The sequence below is a fragment of the Callionymus lyra genome, chromosome 10 (assembly GCF_982586985.1).
Source record: "Callionymus lyra chromosome 10, fCalLyr1.hap1.1, whole genome shotgun sequence".
Taxonomy (NCBI): domain Eukaryota; kingdom Metazoa; phylum Chordata; class Actinopteri; order Syngnathiformes; family Callionymidae; genus Callionymus; species Callionymus lyra.
Window position 1 is genome coordinate 17,491,999 of NC_141827.1, and position 17,153 is coordinate 17,509,151.

Consider the following 17,153-nt stretch of genomic DNA (forward strand, 5'->3'; position numbering starts at 1 on the left):
TTTACATGCTGCTGGAGTTGACATATTTTGATTTAAAAACAAAGGAAAGCAGTTACGACTTTGTCAACATTTATGCCGTCTGTAAATTCTGAGATGCCGGAGTCATATAATCAGAGAATACTACATATATATCCTTTTTTCTATATTATCATAGTACATTTTGTTGGTGCCCCTGTATCGTTTGGCCAGATTCTTGCCAATACACATCCAAAGTGAGTGTCTAAAGCTCTGCTTGTCTATACTTTTATATATTGACGTTATTAGTATATTGATAGTTCTTGTAAACAGGAATACTCACATGCCATCATCAATGTGGTTTCTACACCTCTGACTTTCTGGGTCTTATGTGTCTTGATATTTTAAGTATATATTTTAATTGTGTATTGTTTATGATTGTTAAAGCGCTTTTTGACCCTGGTATAGAAAGGTGCTCTAGAAATAACCTTTACTGGGGAAGCTTGAGATAAAGTTTGCATTTCTGGTTGAACAATAGTTGAAAAGGGTATTATCATCCAAAACATTTTATTACTATTACATTTACAAAAGGTTATTGGGTTTTGAAGAAGACACTTTGGTGGGTTGAATTGTAATTGTTAACTTTTCTTTTATTGATTGGATTGTTGCCTGGGAATGTGTGTTGTCTTAAAATGAAGTCTACACAATAATTAGTTGAGAAGAAAAACAGATATTTAGTTTTCTATTGATAGCACGATGAGTGTGACCTCCTTACACATATTTAAAGTTTCAAATTAAACTTTAGACACAAATTAACTTTATTATCCTTGTTTCAGGAAACAATTTAAATGTATTTTTATACTTTTTTCTTAAACTTATGAGATGCAAAACTTATTTTGTTTTCGATAGATAAAGACGCATCAACAGAGCTGGAGAGGGTCAAAGGTGAAGAGCAGCAGCAGGATCAGCAGGAGGAGTTGGTGGAAGAAGAAGATCAAGACAAAGAAGAGGAGAGTCCTGAGCTGACGAAGGATCCTGCCTCAGACGCACAGCGCTCTCTAGCATTCTCCTGCCGCTGGTGCAAGAAAGGCTTTTCCTACAACTGCCGGATGCTGGCGCACCAGAAACGCTGCTCCATGTCACAACAGCAATGTCCAGACTGTCCCAAGATGCTTGATAGTGTGAAAGCCTTGCAGCGCCACCGGGCCGAGGAGCATGGCAACGAGGCCGCGAACAAAAAAAAGGCGGCCTGTGACATCTGTGGGCGCACCTTTGCGCACCCCTCAGGTGAGCTGGTTCAGTTTATTCTGCTTTATCTCAATGAAATATTGACTCATGGCTGGTTGAATATTAGATCGATAAAAGTGTTAATCCGATTCAGCCAGCCAGTCAGACCATGTTCTGTGTGTGTGTATGTAAAAGTCTATTATTTGTGTCTCAGGAATGATTTATCACAAGCGTACGGAGCACTTCGAGGAACGGCCGTTTGTCTGTGAGAAATGTGGCTCAAAGTTCGCCGCCAACTCATCTCTGAAGAATCACAAGCGGCTGCACACCGGAGAGAAACCTTACGAGTGCAAGCAGTGTGACATGCGATTCAGTGTGGCCGCAGCACTCGCCTACCACACCAAGAAAAAGCACAGCGAGGGTGAGACTCCCACTCTCATACTCCTGGCCTTCGTCGTCTTCATTCTATCTTTGTGCTTCAGGGAAGATGTACGAGTGTCAGTACTGCAAGGTGGCCTTTGCTCAGTCGATTGAACTAACCCGACATGTGAGGACACACACTGGAGATCGGCCGTACGTGTGTCGAGAGTGTGGAAAAGGCTACAGCCAGGCGAGTGGACTGACGGTCCACCTTCAGAGTGCCCACAGTGAGTTAATATGTTTCTCTGCTTGATTATCAAGGTATGCTCATAAAAACAGGAGGCTGCATCCTTACAGCTTTATTCTCTCTGATGCTGAAGAAAAGCTGATGACAAACTATAAATAAAACATTAGTTATTGATCGTTCCCCCAAGACTTTGCTCATTTTCTACTCACCCTCATGTCGACTAAGGGGTGGTGATTTTAAATTGTTTTTTTTAGAGACAAAAATGTATGTTCATTTTAATGTAGCTACTGGTAAGTTACGTCTTACAGTAACAGTTTTTGTTAAATAAAAAGTAAACTGAAGTAGAGCGCTGCTCGTTTTTCATGCATTTTTGGAAAATGGAAACAAAATGGAAACAAATGGAAACAAAACATTCAAATTAAATACCCACATTTATAAAAATGCGTATTTTTCAAAACTCAAAGCCTCATCAGAGATCTGAAAGAGCCGCATGTGACTCCGGCTACACCACGAGTCTCCATAGTATAACTCCTCAAGGCTCGGTAGTCAAAGGTGGAGTAATACAGAGTAATACGTGATGGGTACTGTGCTTAACATAATGTTATTGATATTATTATATACTGTTTGTATAATTTATTAATTTATATTGCACCTATAATGCGTATAGAATTATAGGTGCAGGTGCATTACAGGTGCACCTCATAGTCGGAGAAATATAGTAAATGCTTTGTTTCATCTAACATAATTTTTCCCACATTTACAACTAACATGCAGACATTCATGCCGTTCTTTTCATTTATTTTTGTGTTGCAATTAATCTAGGATAGCAATGCAATGTAAGTAAGTAAGTAAGTAAGTAATATTTATTTATATAGCGCTTTTCGAGACCAGGGTCACAAAGCGCTTTAACAATCAAAACAATACTCAAAACAGTACATACTTCAAAGATCAAGACAACACCGAGAACAACAAGTTCGAGAAATTCAAGGAAAAGCCTGAACAAATAGAAACGTCTTAAGATGTTTCTTAAAGGAGTCAGTAGACTCCATCAAGCGCAAAGAGAGAGGAAGATTGTTCCAAAGCTTAGGAGCAACAGCCTGAAAAGATTTCTCTCCTCTGGTCCTGAGCCGTGTGCGTGGAACCATAAGTAGATTCTGATCCACAGACCTCAGAGACCGAGCTGGGGTGTAAGGCTGGATCAGATCAGTGATGTAAGGAGGAGCCTGACCATGAATAGCTCTGAAAGTAAGAACCAGAATTTTAAAGTTGATCCTGAAAGAAACTGGAAGCCAGTGAAGAGTTTTAAGGATCGGAGAAATGTGAGTTCTCCTACTTGAGCGGGTCAGAATTCTCGCTGCAGAGTTCTGAATCAACTGCAGACGAGACAGATCCTTCTTGTTAAGACATGAAAACAAACTGTTACAATAGTCCAGACGAGAAGAAACAAACGCATGGATTACAAGCTCCAGATCATGTTGTGACAACATTTTCCTAAGTTTAGAGATTTTTCTCAGTTGAAGGAAACAGTTTCTGGTCAGTTTTCTGCAGTGTTGAACAAGAGACATGTCTTTATCAAATACAACACCCAGGTTTCTCAGGCTCAGTTTGACAGACTGACCTAAGTCACCCAAGTACTGACTCAACCCTGGAATCTTATCATCAGGAGCAATCACCAGAGTTTTAGTTTTGTCCACATTAAGCTGTAAAGTGTTTTCACTCAGCCATTGTTTGATTTCTAGCAAACAATTGACTAAGCTGTTCAGCCTTTGGGGCTCAGTTGGGTCAAAAGAGCAGTAGAGCTGGATGTCATCAGCAAAAATGTGATAAGAAACATCTGGAAATCTCTGAATGATTTTACCAAGGGGAATCAAGTACAGCAAAAACAATAAAGGACCCAGAACAGAACCTTGAGGGACTCCACACAACAGATCTGCCGATTCAGACCTCATTTGATTGGCAGATACACTAAAACTGCGCCCAGAAAGGTAAGATGAGAACCATTCTAACACAGACCCAGACAGTCCCACTTCATCCCTTAGTCTTCTCAGCAGGATCTGGTGATCAACTGTGTCAAAGGCTGACGACAGATCCAAGAGAACCAGAACAGTGAATTTACCAGAGTCAGCTGACATCATGATGTCACTGGACACTTTCAATAAAGCTGTCTCCGTAGAGTGATGTTTACGGAAGCCAGACTGAAACTTCTCATGGATGTCGCTCTGATCCAGGAACAAAGACAGCTGCTCGGACACCACCTTCTCCAAGATCTTGGACAAGAAAGGGAGCTTAGAAATAGGCCTGAAATTACTGAGGTCAGTTGGGCCTAAGCCTGGTTTTTTGAGCAGAGGCTCCACAATGGCATGTTTAAATGCATTGGGAAAAACCCCTGTGGAAAGGGAGAGGTTCACCATATTGGTAACCCAGGGGCCAATTACATCAAATACTTTGATAAAAAGCCTACAAGGAAGGACGTCATCTGAGCAAGAGGAGGGTTTCATCTTGTTCACTAGTGCCGAAATATCACCCAAAGATACAGCAGTGAAGGATGACCAAGAGGAGGAGATGGGCTCAGAGACAGTAGGGGTTCCCAACAAAGGGGGAGAGATTTTCTCTTTGATCAATTTAATTTTGTCAATGAAAAATCTCAACAATGCGTTGCTGTCAGCTTCACAGAAGACCGGCGTGATTTGAGGAGCAGGAGACACGAGAGAATTAATCGTGTCAAACAAAACTTTGGGGTTTTTCCTATTTGCTGCTACCAGTTTTCTGATGTAATCAGATCTAGCAGTTTCTACCATCTCATTGTAAGAAGTCAACAGATCCCTGAGGTGAAGTCTGTGCACCCCAAGTTTAGTAGACTTCCAGAGACGCTCAGTCTTTCGACAAAGTCTCTTCAGACTCAGGAGATCTTCATTTGTCCAAGGGCACCGTTTTTTATGAATTTTCAAGTTCGATTTAACAGGTGCCACTTGATCCAGTATTTCAACACAATGATCAGTGTAACAGTGAATCAAACTGTCCACATCTGGACAGTCATCAAAGGAAAGACGGTCAAACATAGCAGAAAAACTGTCTGCAGTATCGGCTGAGATGACACGCCTCTGAGACTTAACTTTCAAAGGCTTAGGTTCAGGGATGAAGTCCAGGTTGAACAAGACAAGAGAATGATCACTCAGATGGACATCATGTACAGATACATTAGAAATGTTCAGGCCAAGAGTAAAAACTAAGTCTAAAATGTGGCCTTTTTGATGAGTGGGTTCAGAAACATGTTGCTCAAAATTAAAGGCTTCAGTTAAAGTTAAAAGTTCTTTAGCAGAACAAGATGTGACGTCATCAACATGAAGATTAAAGTCTCCAAGAATAAGAACAGATTCCATCTGAATAATGGAAGATAAGAAGTCACTAAAGTCTTTCAAGAACACTGTCGCAGGACCAGGCGGGCGGTAGATTGACACACAATAGAAAGGTCTTGTAGAACCAACCAAGATCATCTGAGACTCAAAAGAAGTGCATTCCTGTGTCTGAATCACTTTGCAAGAACAACTCTCCCTAAAAACACTAGCAAGACCTCCTCCACGACCAGAGAGGCGAGGCTTCCCCAGGACAGCGCTCCCTACTGGACAGAGTTCGTTCAGATGAATAAACTCTTCCTCTCTCTGCCAAGTCTCAGAAAGACATAATAAATCCAAATTAACTCTTGTGAAAAGATCATTAAGAATAAAGGATTTATTAGTAATGGAGCGAACATTAAGAAGTCCCACATTCAGCACCGATGACGTCACTGACGACGCCGCGTCACTGACAGGCGCGCAGATCGGGATCTTTTGAAGCGAACAGCGGTCACGTGGGTACCAGCTGTCTCTGAAGTTCAACTCGGTTGTAAAAGTCGAATTAAAGAGAGGAAATGAAAAAATCTTACCACCTTTCGTTGAGGTCTGGACAGACGGCAGCGCTGATGTGTCATCACACACAGTGAGAGGAATGTCGATCAAACATCGATGACGTTCGATGACATCAGAGTTGTTCCGAGCGATCGCGACTGCGCGTCTCATCCTGACCTGTACTCCAGCCCGACTCGATCCCTTGTGGAAATCGCCCGGTACTCGAGAGATCAAACGATATTCCACAGAGTCCGAGTCGATGAGAAGCGGAGCCGGAAACATATTCACCGGACGTTGGTAACGGTCGCGGTTATAATCTTCCATCGACTCTCTGATGTTGAAAAGAGCATCACGATCATAGATCCGAGATGCTTGAGACATATCTTTAGTGATATGAGCATAATATCCGGACAAATAGTCGTTAAAACGACTGTTTTTGGCAATTATTGCAGGAGCTTACGTTTCAAGCAGCCGATCAAAGGCTCACCGGAAGCGGAATGTCGTAAGATTCCAGTGATGACTGAGGACGAGAGCATACAGTCGACTCGGCATTTAAAGCTTGTGTTTGGATATATTTTGTTGTGAAACATATGACGGCAGTTATAGTCATGTGGTCTGTAAATTCTGCCACACCAGAGTCGTGCACTCGGACAATTCTACAAATATATCCTTGTTCCTGCAGAATCACAATATACTGTAATGTATCGTTGCCTCGTATCGCGATACGTTTTTTTATGCAATACAATATGCCGTCTCTGTAGGCATATAAATAATAATTGCCTTTCTGATGCTGTTTATCTTTGTATGTTCATGAATAAAGGGTGAGCCTTAGTATAATATTTATGATATACTGAATTATTATATTTACTTCAACATATTCCTGTTGCTTTGTTCTACAGTACTGTTTTCTTGTTGTAATATACCGGCCGTTGAACTTCTCCCTGCAGACATGACGGAGCCGTACGACTGCCCGAAATGCTGCCTGACTTTCACCTCGTTGGAGGAGCACCAGGAGCACGTGGAGAAGTTCCATAAGGAGTGCCATCAATGTCATGAATGCGACAAGATTTTTTATAGTGCCGCCATGCTGGACAAACACAAGAACACCCACACTGTGTCCAAACATTTACGGTGTGACCTCTGCAACAAAACCTACCAGGTTAGAACACGCAAGGCCTTCATGATGGAAATGTTTTGTGGTTGACGTGAGTATGTTATTTTCTCTTAGCAACTATCGGGTCTTTGGTACCACAATAGAACCAACCACCCCGATGTTTTTGCAAATCAGACCCGACAGCTGAAGAGTCTGCTTCAGTGCAACCTCTGCTTCAAATTCTTCCCCAGCGCCACCTCTGTGGCCAAACATCGAGCAACTGAGCATGAAGGTGGGAACAGCTTTATAAATCTAAATTGATGCTAAATAATATGTACTGTTTGGCTCATATGGATTAATACGGATATGTTTTTCACTGGTCGTCTATGCATCAAGAGCACAGCCGGTTCCCCATCAACCTGTCCTAAATGTGTGTCTTCTAGGTTCTCTATCAATGCATCAGTGTATGTTCTGTCCTGCGGTACTGGCTGGTGAGGAGGAACTGCAGGAGCATGTGACCAGCCAACACGACATGGGTCAGAGCAGTGTTGTGGTAACATCTCAACAGGAGCTGCAGGAGCATGTCGCCTCCTGCCAAGCAGACCTGCAGACACAGCGACAGGACGGCAACCTGTCTCCTGGGAGAGTGAGTACTGCAATTCAGGTGGAAGATTTGATGTACCACTGTTTGAGTTTATGCAGTCCACTTATGCATCATTTACACACCCACAAGAAGGAAAACACAAAGATAAATGTGTGTAATTGTGCTTTTAAGTTAAAGGTTTATCTGGTTATTAACAAAAGTTACCAGAGGTTAATTTGGGAAAGGTCTAAACTCAATAATGACAGTTCTGGAAGTTTGCATCATACTATATAGCTCCAAATATATGTTTAAAATGTTGTTGGCGTGGCTTATATTCAGGTGCACTCTATAGTCGCTGAGTTTACGGTAATGTTGTTTAAACGCCCCATTTAACACTACCGGGCAGAAACCTAGTGGGTCAAGTCATTAACTTATTTTGAAACGACCAGGACAAAGTCCCTGTTGCTCTTCTGACTGTAAGAGGGAGACATAATGTACCAAAATACTGTACATAACAAGTCCGTGAAGATCTTTTGACTGTTAACAAAATGTTAAATGTTTAATTGTTGTGCCCTATGAGTTATCATCGTTACCATTGTTCTTCTCTTCAGGTGGTCCTGGCCTCTCCTGCAGTAGAGGCTCTGGTCCAGCATGAAGCCCAGCAGGTCTTCGTGACCATGGCAGAAGGAAAAGAAGGGAGCAGCTCCTCGGAGGTCGTGGAGGTGAACATGTACGACTTGCTGAACAGTGCTGTGACCTTCATCTGCGAGAGCAAATGACCTTCGAACAAGAGACATCGAGGCCATTCAATGAGTTGACATTGAAGATCTGCCTATGGATTCACTTTTCTACGTGTGGCAGGACTTGTCTTCTTCTGTTGCGTCTGGTTGAGGTCGTGTGGAGCACCGTGGTGTCACCACTATAAGAAATTTGACATTGTTAGAGGAGAACTTGCAGTAGAAAAGTAGAGGCGGTTTGTTGAAAATTGAAGATATTTATTACATTCCGTTTCTTTATATTTTATTTATTTATTTATTTATTATTCAGTGTTGTTTTGTTCCACTGGTCGGCACTTTCTTGTAAACACATGTCTGGAAGTTCACTGTTTGTATGATTAAAAAACAAGAATCAAATGTTTATAAAATCTTTTTTTTGGTTGTTGGGTGTTTGAGTGGATAACTATTTACTGTACACTTTCAAAACATCAATTGCGAAAGTTAAAATTATGAGTTCTTAATGTATTTATATCAGATGGTCGCATACCTTAGTGCAGTGGTTTTCAAAGTGAGGCCATAGAAAATTGGAGGGGAGGGAAAAAAAGTGAAATTCATATAATGTGAATTAACAAGTGTTTATGCCTTAGTGCACAACACACATAAATGGTACAAACTTGAAAAAAAGAGAATTTACACATGTTTTCATTAAAAACTATCAAAAATAATTATATTATTAGATTTCAACTTTCTAACATCATTCTGGAGGTTTTTTCTGTGATTTGACAAAACAGTTAGATTGTCAAAAAATGGAAAATAAAAGCAAGCAGTTGGATGAAAATTTGAATTATTATGACACAACACACTTCAGGTCCAATATGACATGTTGTCACGTGAAACTTTATGTTTTAAGTTAAATCATTTGGAGGAAGTATGTCAAAAAATATTTACACCTTATATTGTATGTTTTATTTGGTTAAAAAATAAATACATCTGGCTTATAATCATACATTTAGACAAATGTAGATTTTTGTTTTCAAAAAATAAAATATTTAAACACTAATTTGATGAAAAGAGGTCATTTTTAATCTCAAACTTGTCTGTAATTCCATATTCCTGTATTTGTATATATATAAAACTAGTGAATTGGTTTATTAATATTAATAATATACTCCTTGACGTTACGAATTTCAAAGAAGAGCCTCAGTAATATGTAATTTACCACAAGTTGACGCTGTTTTTATACAAAGCCTACATTTATTAATTTATTTATGCATTTATCTGTAAGGACGATTTTACAGAATGTATTTGAGAGCAAATAAATGTATAACAAAAAAAACCCGCAAACCATCAAAAATATATATTTTTCAAACATGAAGCAATTGTACATTCATTCAACAGACGACAAACACTTGTCAATGATTGTCTTCTGAAGGTTGTCAGGACTTTGTTGCCCAACCCCTGAACATGAGTCATACTGTGTCATACATTTCATCATGAAAATAAACAAAACATTCATTTATAATGATAAGTTTCAGACGATTTATAAAAGTTTGCACCAGGATACATTTGGCGTGACAACCAAGGAGAACCACGTTAGAGCGTAAACTCCTTAGAAATCTACTTCTTTGTTTAAATGCTGTTTAAATGCGACACAGAGAATGTTTCAGGTGAAGAAATAATATTTCTCTGTGTCTGTTTGAAGCTTCAACACATCCCTGAACTAGTGGAGTCAGTGAGTCTTTGGACTAAACTGCTCAAAAACACGGTTAAGAAACCTACTGGTTTAAAGCGTTAGCTGGGTCAAATATGTTCGACAGGATGTAGTCAGAGGCCGATCCATCGATGAGCCCCCTCCCTTCTTCAGCAACAAACCAGCACGAGACGTCGTCTCCCTCCTTCACGTTCTTGCTGAAGTCTTTCTGCCAGTGTCTGCAAACATGTGTTGTTTGAATGAAAATTTAGGACCTTTCATATTTTTTTTAAAGTTTAAAAAAAATCTAAACATACTGTATATAGAAAAGGGGGGAATCTATTTATTACTTATTAAACATTGATCAAAAACTGTGCCTTTTTGTCTTTTCAAGAAAAAAATTCACATTCATAAGTAAAAAACTAATACAAAATTTCTTATTAGTATTTACAAATATTATTATGACCCTTCTCGTCTGGTAAAATCAAGCATTTTCTGGCTATTTAAAGAGTTTATGTTTTTATCCAAAAACATTCCTAACACATTTTTATTGTTTTATTGTTGCTCCCACGACTGGCAGAAGGGATTAAGCGGTAAAGAAAATGAATGTTTGTTTACTACGGTGTCTTCATTTTGAAAAGTTGCCACTAGCAACCACTGCTTTATAATATATGACTCTTATCAAAGCACCATTAACCCATCACTTCAGATGATGTTGAACACATTCACATCTGGACCCTCAAGGCACCATGATGGTGTTAAATGATCACACCTGGTCACGTTGATCTTCTGGTCCTTCACGTACATAGTGGCGACTCCGTCAGTGTTGGTCACTTCAAAGTCTACGCCGTGGTAGAACTGACCTGGACACAACCTTCACCAGTCACGCCTTGTTCTTTGTCACACGGCAAATATTGAAAGCGGTCTAACCTAGCAGGCCGTGAACCGACGAGGACAAGTGGTGGCTGTCTAGTGTGTAGAAGCCCAAATACATCTGTTGGCGATGATGTCTTCTCCAAACCTTCGTGTGTCGGACGATTGTGAACTTGACTGAGTGTTTGAGAGAGACCGACAGGCTGCACTTCTGTGTGAGATTCAGCTGAATTCTAAAGGAAAGAAAATGTTTACCAAGAAAAACAGTGACTGTCAGTGACATGTTTTAAGTGAGATCTCACTGACTCTGGTTCTGTGATCGAGGCCACATCACACCACTGATATCGGGTCCAATTGCCGTCCCAGAACACGGAGACCTCCAGAGTGGTCACCTCTATCTTCAGCCTCAGTTTCTGGTGGACCACGCCAAAACGACCAAAGTAGGTGCCGACGTGACCGTCGGGTGAAACATTGTCTTTCTTGATCACCTGACCGTTGACCAGAAACCCTGAGGGAAGAGACAAACAAGTGATCAATCCACTTACCTACCAGCGTGTCTCTCTGCTGACCTGATCTGGGATCTGTGACGAGGTTAAAGATGTCTCCTGGTTGTCCACTGATGTTAAAACACAGAGCGTCATCTCGCTCTGGCAGCTCGATCAAGAAATGAGGATCTCCGTCCACTTAAATGAAAATGATAATGAAATATCGTGCATAAAATCATGTTCTTAATTCAGTTATTCCAGGATAACAGGGAACGTTAAATCTCACCGTCTGAGTGAGCTCTAGAACTGGAAGGTCGACTCCTGGAAGACGAAGAAGACGAAGAAGAAGTTCGTTGGCGGGAGGGAACTAAAATGTTAAAGAGAGTTTAGACACATTCGCAGCATCCATATTAGAATGTTGAAGATTTGAAAAAAATTATAACCGCACCACTCTCTGCTTTCTGACGCTGCTCTGTGAAAGTAGAACACAAACGATAGTTAAACCCAAACAAAGACAAATCTTTTCATTATAGATTAACTTTTGTCCCTCATATAAACCTTCCAGAAGTCCAACAACTTCCCAGTTTATAATGGATAGTGGTGTGTTGTTGAAGCTTCATGAAGCATTGTCCTTAACCTAACCGGCAACTTTTTTCGGTGTAATCTTTGTGCAAATAGTTTAATGAATCCTCCCATCCTTTTTAAGCCAACAACACAACCTACGGAGCTTTGAAAAGATGGATGGATGGATGGATGGATGGATGGATGGATGGATGGATGGATGGATGGATGGATGGATGGATGGATGGATGGATGGATGGATGGATGGATGGATGGATGGATGGATGGATGGATGGATGGATGGATGGATGGATGGATGGATGGATGGATGGATTATTTTGTCCAACATCAATAACCTATCCATCCAAACAAATATCCATAATTACAAGTAAAAACAATCAAAATAAATACATGAATACAATCAATTAAATACAAACAAAAAGTAAGAAGTGCATGTTCAGCAAAACATTCAATTCTGCAGTGCATGGAGAGGAACCTGTTGCTGCGGTAACTCTTCCGTAGGACAATGCTTCATGAGCCCATCACTACTGACCCAGACTTCTGTTCATAATATTAAATTGTATTACGCTCTGTCAGTTTATCAGCGATCAGCGGACTCTCTGATCCGTCCTCGGTACTGGGTTTTGTCACCACCATGGATGTGAGCGGGGTGACAAAGCCGTATCGCAGTGACATGTCCAGGGCCTCGGCTCTGGCTTTGGCCTTGCTCTCTTCGTCTCCAATCTCACTGAAAGACAGATGTCCTAGTTTGTTCAGTTGAGTTCCTTTATCGGAGTACCACTTCCCTGGTACGTTAACAATGTTCTGATCCAGTTCCCGTTAGTCCTGGATCAAATTCTTGAGGCTTCTTCCTCACCTTTTCTCCAGCAGCTGTCGGATGGTGAGGTACGCCCACAGGCGCTCCGTGTAGTTCCCAAAGATGTATGTTTTGTCAGGGAGAGAGGGGACAGGAGCAACTCCTTGTTCATGGAAGTCTGCTTCAGGCTATGAAGAGAGAAGACCATAGAAAGTAGTGGTGAAAATATCAACGGTATACGGTTCATGTTCACCAAATTTGGATTTACTGTTGAAGAAATTTTCAGGCCATTGATCAACTGTACAGTAAGTCTGATATGCTCTCACTGGCAACGTACGACAACATGGCCAGTAGCATTTAGCCCTCTGGACAAGAGTTGGACACATGTCTTACCCCCTTGGCTACAACTTCTACTTGGAAGTTGTCTATGCTGTTGTCACTCAGTCTGCCCGCCACCACGATCTCCGAGCCGTTGAACAGGTGGTCGTGGTGATTCTTGGTGAGAGACTGGACCGTGTTGTCAGGATAACGCAGATCGACCTCTGACAACAGTGGACTGGAGACCTCCTCGTAAAAACCCTTGGATGGTTATAAAAAAAAAGGTGTTGACTGTAACATAAATACTTCGACATCAGTGAGATTTCCTTCGCCTCGCCACACCTTGAGTTGAAGGGCGGCATCTGAGGCTTCGTAGATCCGACGGGCGAGTCCTTTGTTTTGTTTGCTTAACACATTCAAGAAAGAATAATCCACGTTGTTCCCAAATCCGAGACAGAACAAGGCCATGTTTCCTCCCATGGCTGCACGCACGTTCTTCTGGATGGCCTCTGGTTTCCTAACTCCTGCACAAACAGGAAGTCACAAGTCAAAGTTTATGCAAACTTTTTTCATTATAAAGTAGAGTAGAATTATGGTGAATACAAACAAGTGTTTTTTGAGGAAACCCACACAATCAAATTCATCGATTTATCTGGTTTTGGGGAAATGTTGTGTTTTGAATTCTTCTTCACAAATCTAGAATGTTCCTTTCACATCCTCAATGGGAAGTCAGCAGGATTTGTGGTTGCGGTTCTTTCTGATAACTTTACCAAGGGCCCTACCGTGGTTTGGCATCCCGTCTGTCATCAGGATCACCATGTCCACACTCCTGCCTGGAAACCTTTTCTTGTGCTTCGCCAGCATGTCCACGGCCTTCAGTACTGCGCCATTGATGTCCGTTGCTGTCCAGAAACAAAGAGGGCTCTTCAATATGTCTCAAGACCAACTGAAGGACTGGCTTATTTTTGACTAAAGGAAACTTTCTGACATCCGCGTTCTCTCAGCTGTTTGACGAAGCTCGTGGCCCCCTTTACGCTCTCTTTGGTGGCTTGACTAAGCGTGGCCCTCCAGGGGATGAATTTGTCGTCAAATGGCACGATAGCAAAGTGGTCGTCTTCGTGTAGGTCTTTAAAAATGGTGGTCAAAGCCTCTCTGGTCTGTGAAGGTGAAGGTGTGAGAAGAGATCACTTCGGCGCCTCCTGGTGGTGACGTACCTGACGTATCTTCTGTCCACTCATGGAGCCGCTTTGGTCCACCACAAACACAACGTTCTTGGACACCCTGGGGAGATCCGGGGGCGCGAAGAAGTGCACGAAGTATCCGTTCACGACCTGAGGATGGAGTGGTATGTGTGTGTGTCTGAGTACACTTCATTTCATCTTGTTCTCGACAAACACAAGTCACTTCCTTTGATAAAGACATTGACAAAGAAGCCACTTTAAGCATGGCTTGTGTGTCAGTACTCGGTAAATGGAGCAAATACTGCGTAATTTGCCATTTATGCAGTGATATTTTAGCAGGAAGAACAAGTAAAGCTACAATCTCTTTATAATAATGTGTGTTTTGTTCTTTCCAACATCATCATCACAGTAGTCCCATTCTAATGAGAAATCTAGTATTGATTTGCTTCTGTTTGGGAAATAAATCACATCTATAAGCGAAAGCATGCCTCACCTGGACCTCTCCAAGACTTTTAACTCTTTTGACGTCATACTTTACGACGAAGTCGCCGTCTATTATCGTTCTATCACAGCCAGGACATTTCCTCTGCTGCTCCAGAGTCGGAGAGAAGGAAATGCGGGCCTGAAACAAAACGAAAAATTGTTTTTATGAATGTAACCTGAAAATTGTGGGAAGTTTTGCATTTTTGTAGTTACATTCTTTTTGTTAACGGCACAGAAATGAGTCAAAATAATAATGTGTAAAAAAAACAAACAAACAAAAGATTTGAGTCAAATCTCATTAAAGGGCAACTAATGTAAACACCTTAGTCATACTTACTCAAATGTTTCAAAAAGTCTTAGTGGGTGGATTTTGTACAAACACATACTAAAGTAAACTAATGATATATCTGAATCTCTAAGAATAAAGTGTTGATGTTGAAATGTTGTTGTACTCATTGAAAACATTACCGTGGTGTCAGTGACAGTCTTGTCCACCAGGGGGAGCAGCTCGTTGGACAGGAAAGTCGTGGTTGCCTCAACAAACGTGAGGCCTTGAGGCTCGTGGAGGTTGATGACAACCTGACGTAGAAGCGAGTGAGTCTTTACGTTTGAAGTCAAACAGCTACTTGAATTTCACCTGGAAGTCCTGGACGGTTTGCTTGGGATTGACACGGGTCAGAACGTTGTAGTGACCCAGCTTCCTCTGCAGCAGCTCTTCGTGGGTCAGTGTGAAAGTGACACTGCTTTCTGCTGCAATGTTGACGGACACCGAAAATCTCTCCATTTCCCTTCCTGACACCCTATGAAGACGCAAGACGATTAAAGTGGTTGTGATGTTTCTCTCACGTCTCCACCTACTTGACAAGTCCGGCAGTTTTTCCAGCTGAAACTGCTCTGTCGTACTGATCCTTAGCCTGCTTCTTCTCCTTTACCTCGCCAACGTACGTCTTCCCCTCAATTTCCCTGGAAAAATGTTACCAGATAAGTGGGGAACACCACAGACGTGTGTGTCATCAACCCACATGCTGAACTTGGTGATGAAGGCCGTCTTGGGAAGGTCCACCTCGAAGAAGATCTCCTGTGAGACGTTGGCTTTGTTCCAGGCCGTGGAGGTCATGACAGTGTGAGCGAATCGTGACGTCACAGAGCTGAAGACATGGAACTTTTGGATCTCGGTCTGCTGAGACGAAGGCTTTAGACTCAATCTGGATTTCATTCAACATCAAGCACGGAGTTGGTTTGTTTCTCATGAGAAAATAAACCAACTGGGATTCAAGCGTGACCTTGGAGACCTCTGTGGAGGACGTGTGGGAGTTGATGGTTCACTAAATCCATCTTCTCTTGTAAACTATGTATACAAACACGCTAATACAGTACTCACACGAGATGGATCTGCACTTCTTTTCTGCAAAACAAAAGAGACCATGTTACTTTAGACTAGTGGAGAAGTGGATTAGATGTTAGGAATACCTGTTTTGACCTGGAAACTTCATCTCCATTTACCTCCTAAAATGAAGACAAATAAAGGTTATTATTATATATTTTATATTACATATATATATATATATATATTTTTTTTAAACTTGTTAATATATACATAGGGCTATACACACGCGCACTCTCACATACACACACATATTATTATGAGAGGCAAAAACATAATAATATTTACTAAATAAGTTACTTATTGAATCTAGAATTAAACAACATTTTACAAAGATAGGCAAAGCCTTATTCAGGCCACACAATGCACAGATCTGATGTGTACCATCAGTTTGAGAGGTCTGACGAAAGCGTTACACAACACATTTGGACGTTTTTTCATTGATGCAAACAATGTTCTGGGACCTGTCTAGACTTGCCTCTGGTTAAACAACCCTAGCTAAGCAGCAGCCCACAGTAAATACAACATCACTACAATTATGACTTAGCAGGAATAAAACTTGCGTTTACATCTCTATTACCTGTCCTGGAAAATCTCTGTGTTGGACCAGCAGTGCTCCATGAGTCTCCTCTGGGATGATGAAGGCGACACAAACCCACAACAAGATTATGATGTCCATTGTTACTCTGCAGAGAGCAGGAGTCTGACCCTTCATGGCTCAGCGCGTGAAAACAAGTGGTGGGAATTTGAAACATGTGGGGATTAAGTCTTCCAGTGCCAGTCTCCCCGCCCCAACCCCCCAGTGGACAGGAACTTTCACGCCCCCTCTGACGTTGTGTGTCTTCCCGTAAACGTGGGCCAGGATTAAGAAGCCCTGCAGCTGTCAAACTCAAGCCTGCCTCTTTCAAACCAGGATCCCTCTAAAAGACACTTGATCTAAACGATGCCAAAATTTTCCATTGTGCTGTATTAAACAACATCTCCACACATCCAAAATTATAGTTAAGACCAGCAGGTTTAACTTCCATCCTGTGTTATTACTGTCTTTTTCTGAACACTATTATGATTTCTTGTTCGACTTTAACTCGATTTTTACACTAACTTTTTTTCTGCGGTGTTGCTACTGAACCAATTAGCAACCCAAATGGAAAAAAGGAGGTTCACACAAAGCATGAAAAGAAAATTATATTAATTTATGTGTTTTTTACACTCTAGAATGAGCGTGGAAAACAAAATCTAAATTTTAGGGGAAAAAAATAAAACTTGACTAGAGGGTAAAGTCGGACATCGCCAAAA

The 17,153-nt window shown here is 41.3% G+C and overlaps 2 protein-coding genes across 5 annotated transcripts in view; one reads left to right on the forward strand and one right to left on the reverse strand.

Annotated features, from left to right (window-relative positions):
• The window catches only part of zbtb40 (zinc finger and BTB domain containing 40), a 390,649-nt gene that overhangs the window by 3,346 nt on the left and 370,150 nt on the right, over positions 1 to 17,153 (forward strand). The window contains exons 6-12 of one of the 3 annotated variants that reach the window (XM_087800522.1): positions 865 to 1,242; positions 1,397 to 1,603; positions 1,665 to 1,829; positions 6,621 to 6,832; positions 6,902 to 7,058; positions 7,210 to 7,412; positions 7,961 to 8,482. In XM_087800522.1, coding sequence (XP_087656648.1) covers positions 865 to 1,242; positions 1,397 to 1,603; positions 1,665 to 1,829; positions 6,621 to 6,832; positions 6,902 to 7,058; positions 7,210 to 7,412; positions 7,961 to 8,128 — 1,490 coding nt within the window. In that variant the 3' untranslated portion in view covers positions 8,129 to 8,482. Of the gene's footprint in view, positions 1 to 864; positions 1,243 to 1,396; positions 1,604 to 1,664; positions 1,830 to 6,620; positions 6,833 to 6,901; positions 7,059 to 7,209; positions 8,483 to 17,153 lie in introns of those variants that run through there. The other 2 variants (XR_015712905.1, XM_087800520.1) reach the window with 2 other exon arrangements.
• LOC148070589 (inter-alpha-trypsin inhibitor heavy chain H3-like) lies at positions 9,300 to 16,604 on the reverse strand. 2 transcript variants are annotated; one of them, XM_087800365.1, is made up of 22 exons: positions 16,438 to 16,604; positions 15,944 to 15,979; positions 15,855 to 15,878; positions 15,496 to 15,650; positions 15,332 to 15,436; positions 15,111 to 15,273; positions 14,942 to 15,052; positions 14,484 to 14,612; positions 14,024 to 14,140; positions 13,798 to 13,966; positions 13,592 to 13,711; positions 13,152 to 13,333; positions 12,885 to 13,070; positions 12,552 to 12,679; positions 12,262 to 12,422; positions 11,562 to 11,585; positions 11,400 to 11,480; positions 11,198 to 11,311; positions 10,935 to 11,136; positions 10,686 to 10,861; positions 10,528 to 10,618; positions 9,300 to 9,994 (listed from the first exon to the last, which is right to left on the reverse strand). In XM_087800365.1, the coding sequence occupies exons 1-22, from the start codon at positions 16,570 to 16,572 to the stop codon at positions 9,841 to 9,843; spliced, it is 2,763 nt and encodes a 920-aa protein (XP_087656491.1). In that variant the 5' UTR covers positions 16,573 to 16,604; the 3' UTR covers positions 9,300 to 9,840. The 2 variants fall into 2 exon arrangements, with proteins under 2 accessions (XP_087656491.1, XP_087656490.1); XM_087800364.1 differs by having other exon boundaries at positions 15,496 to 15,653.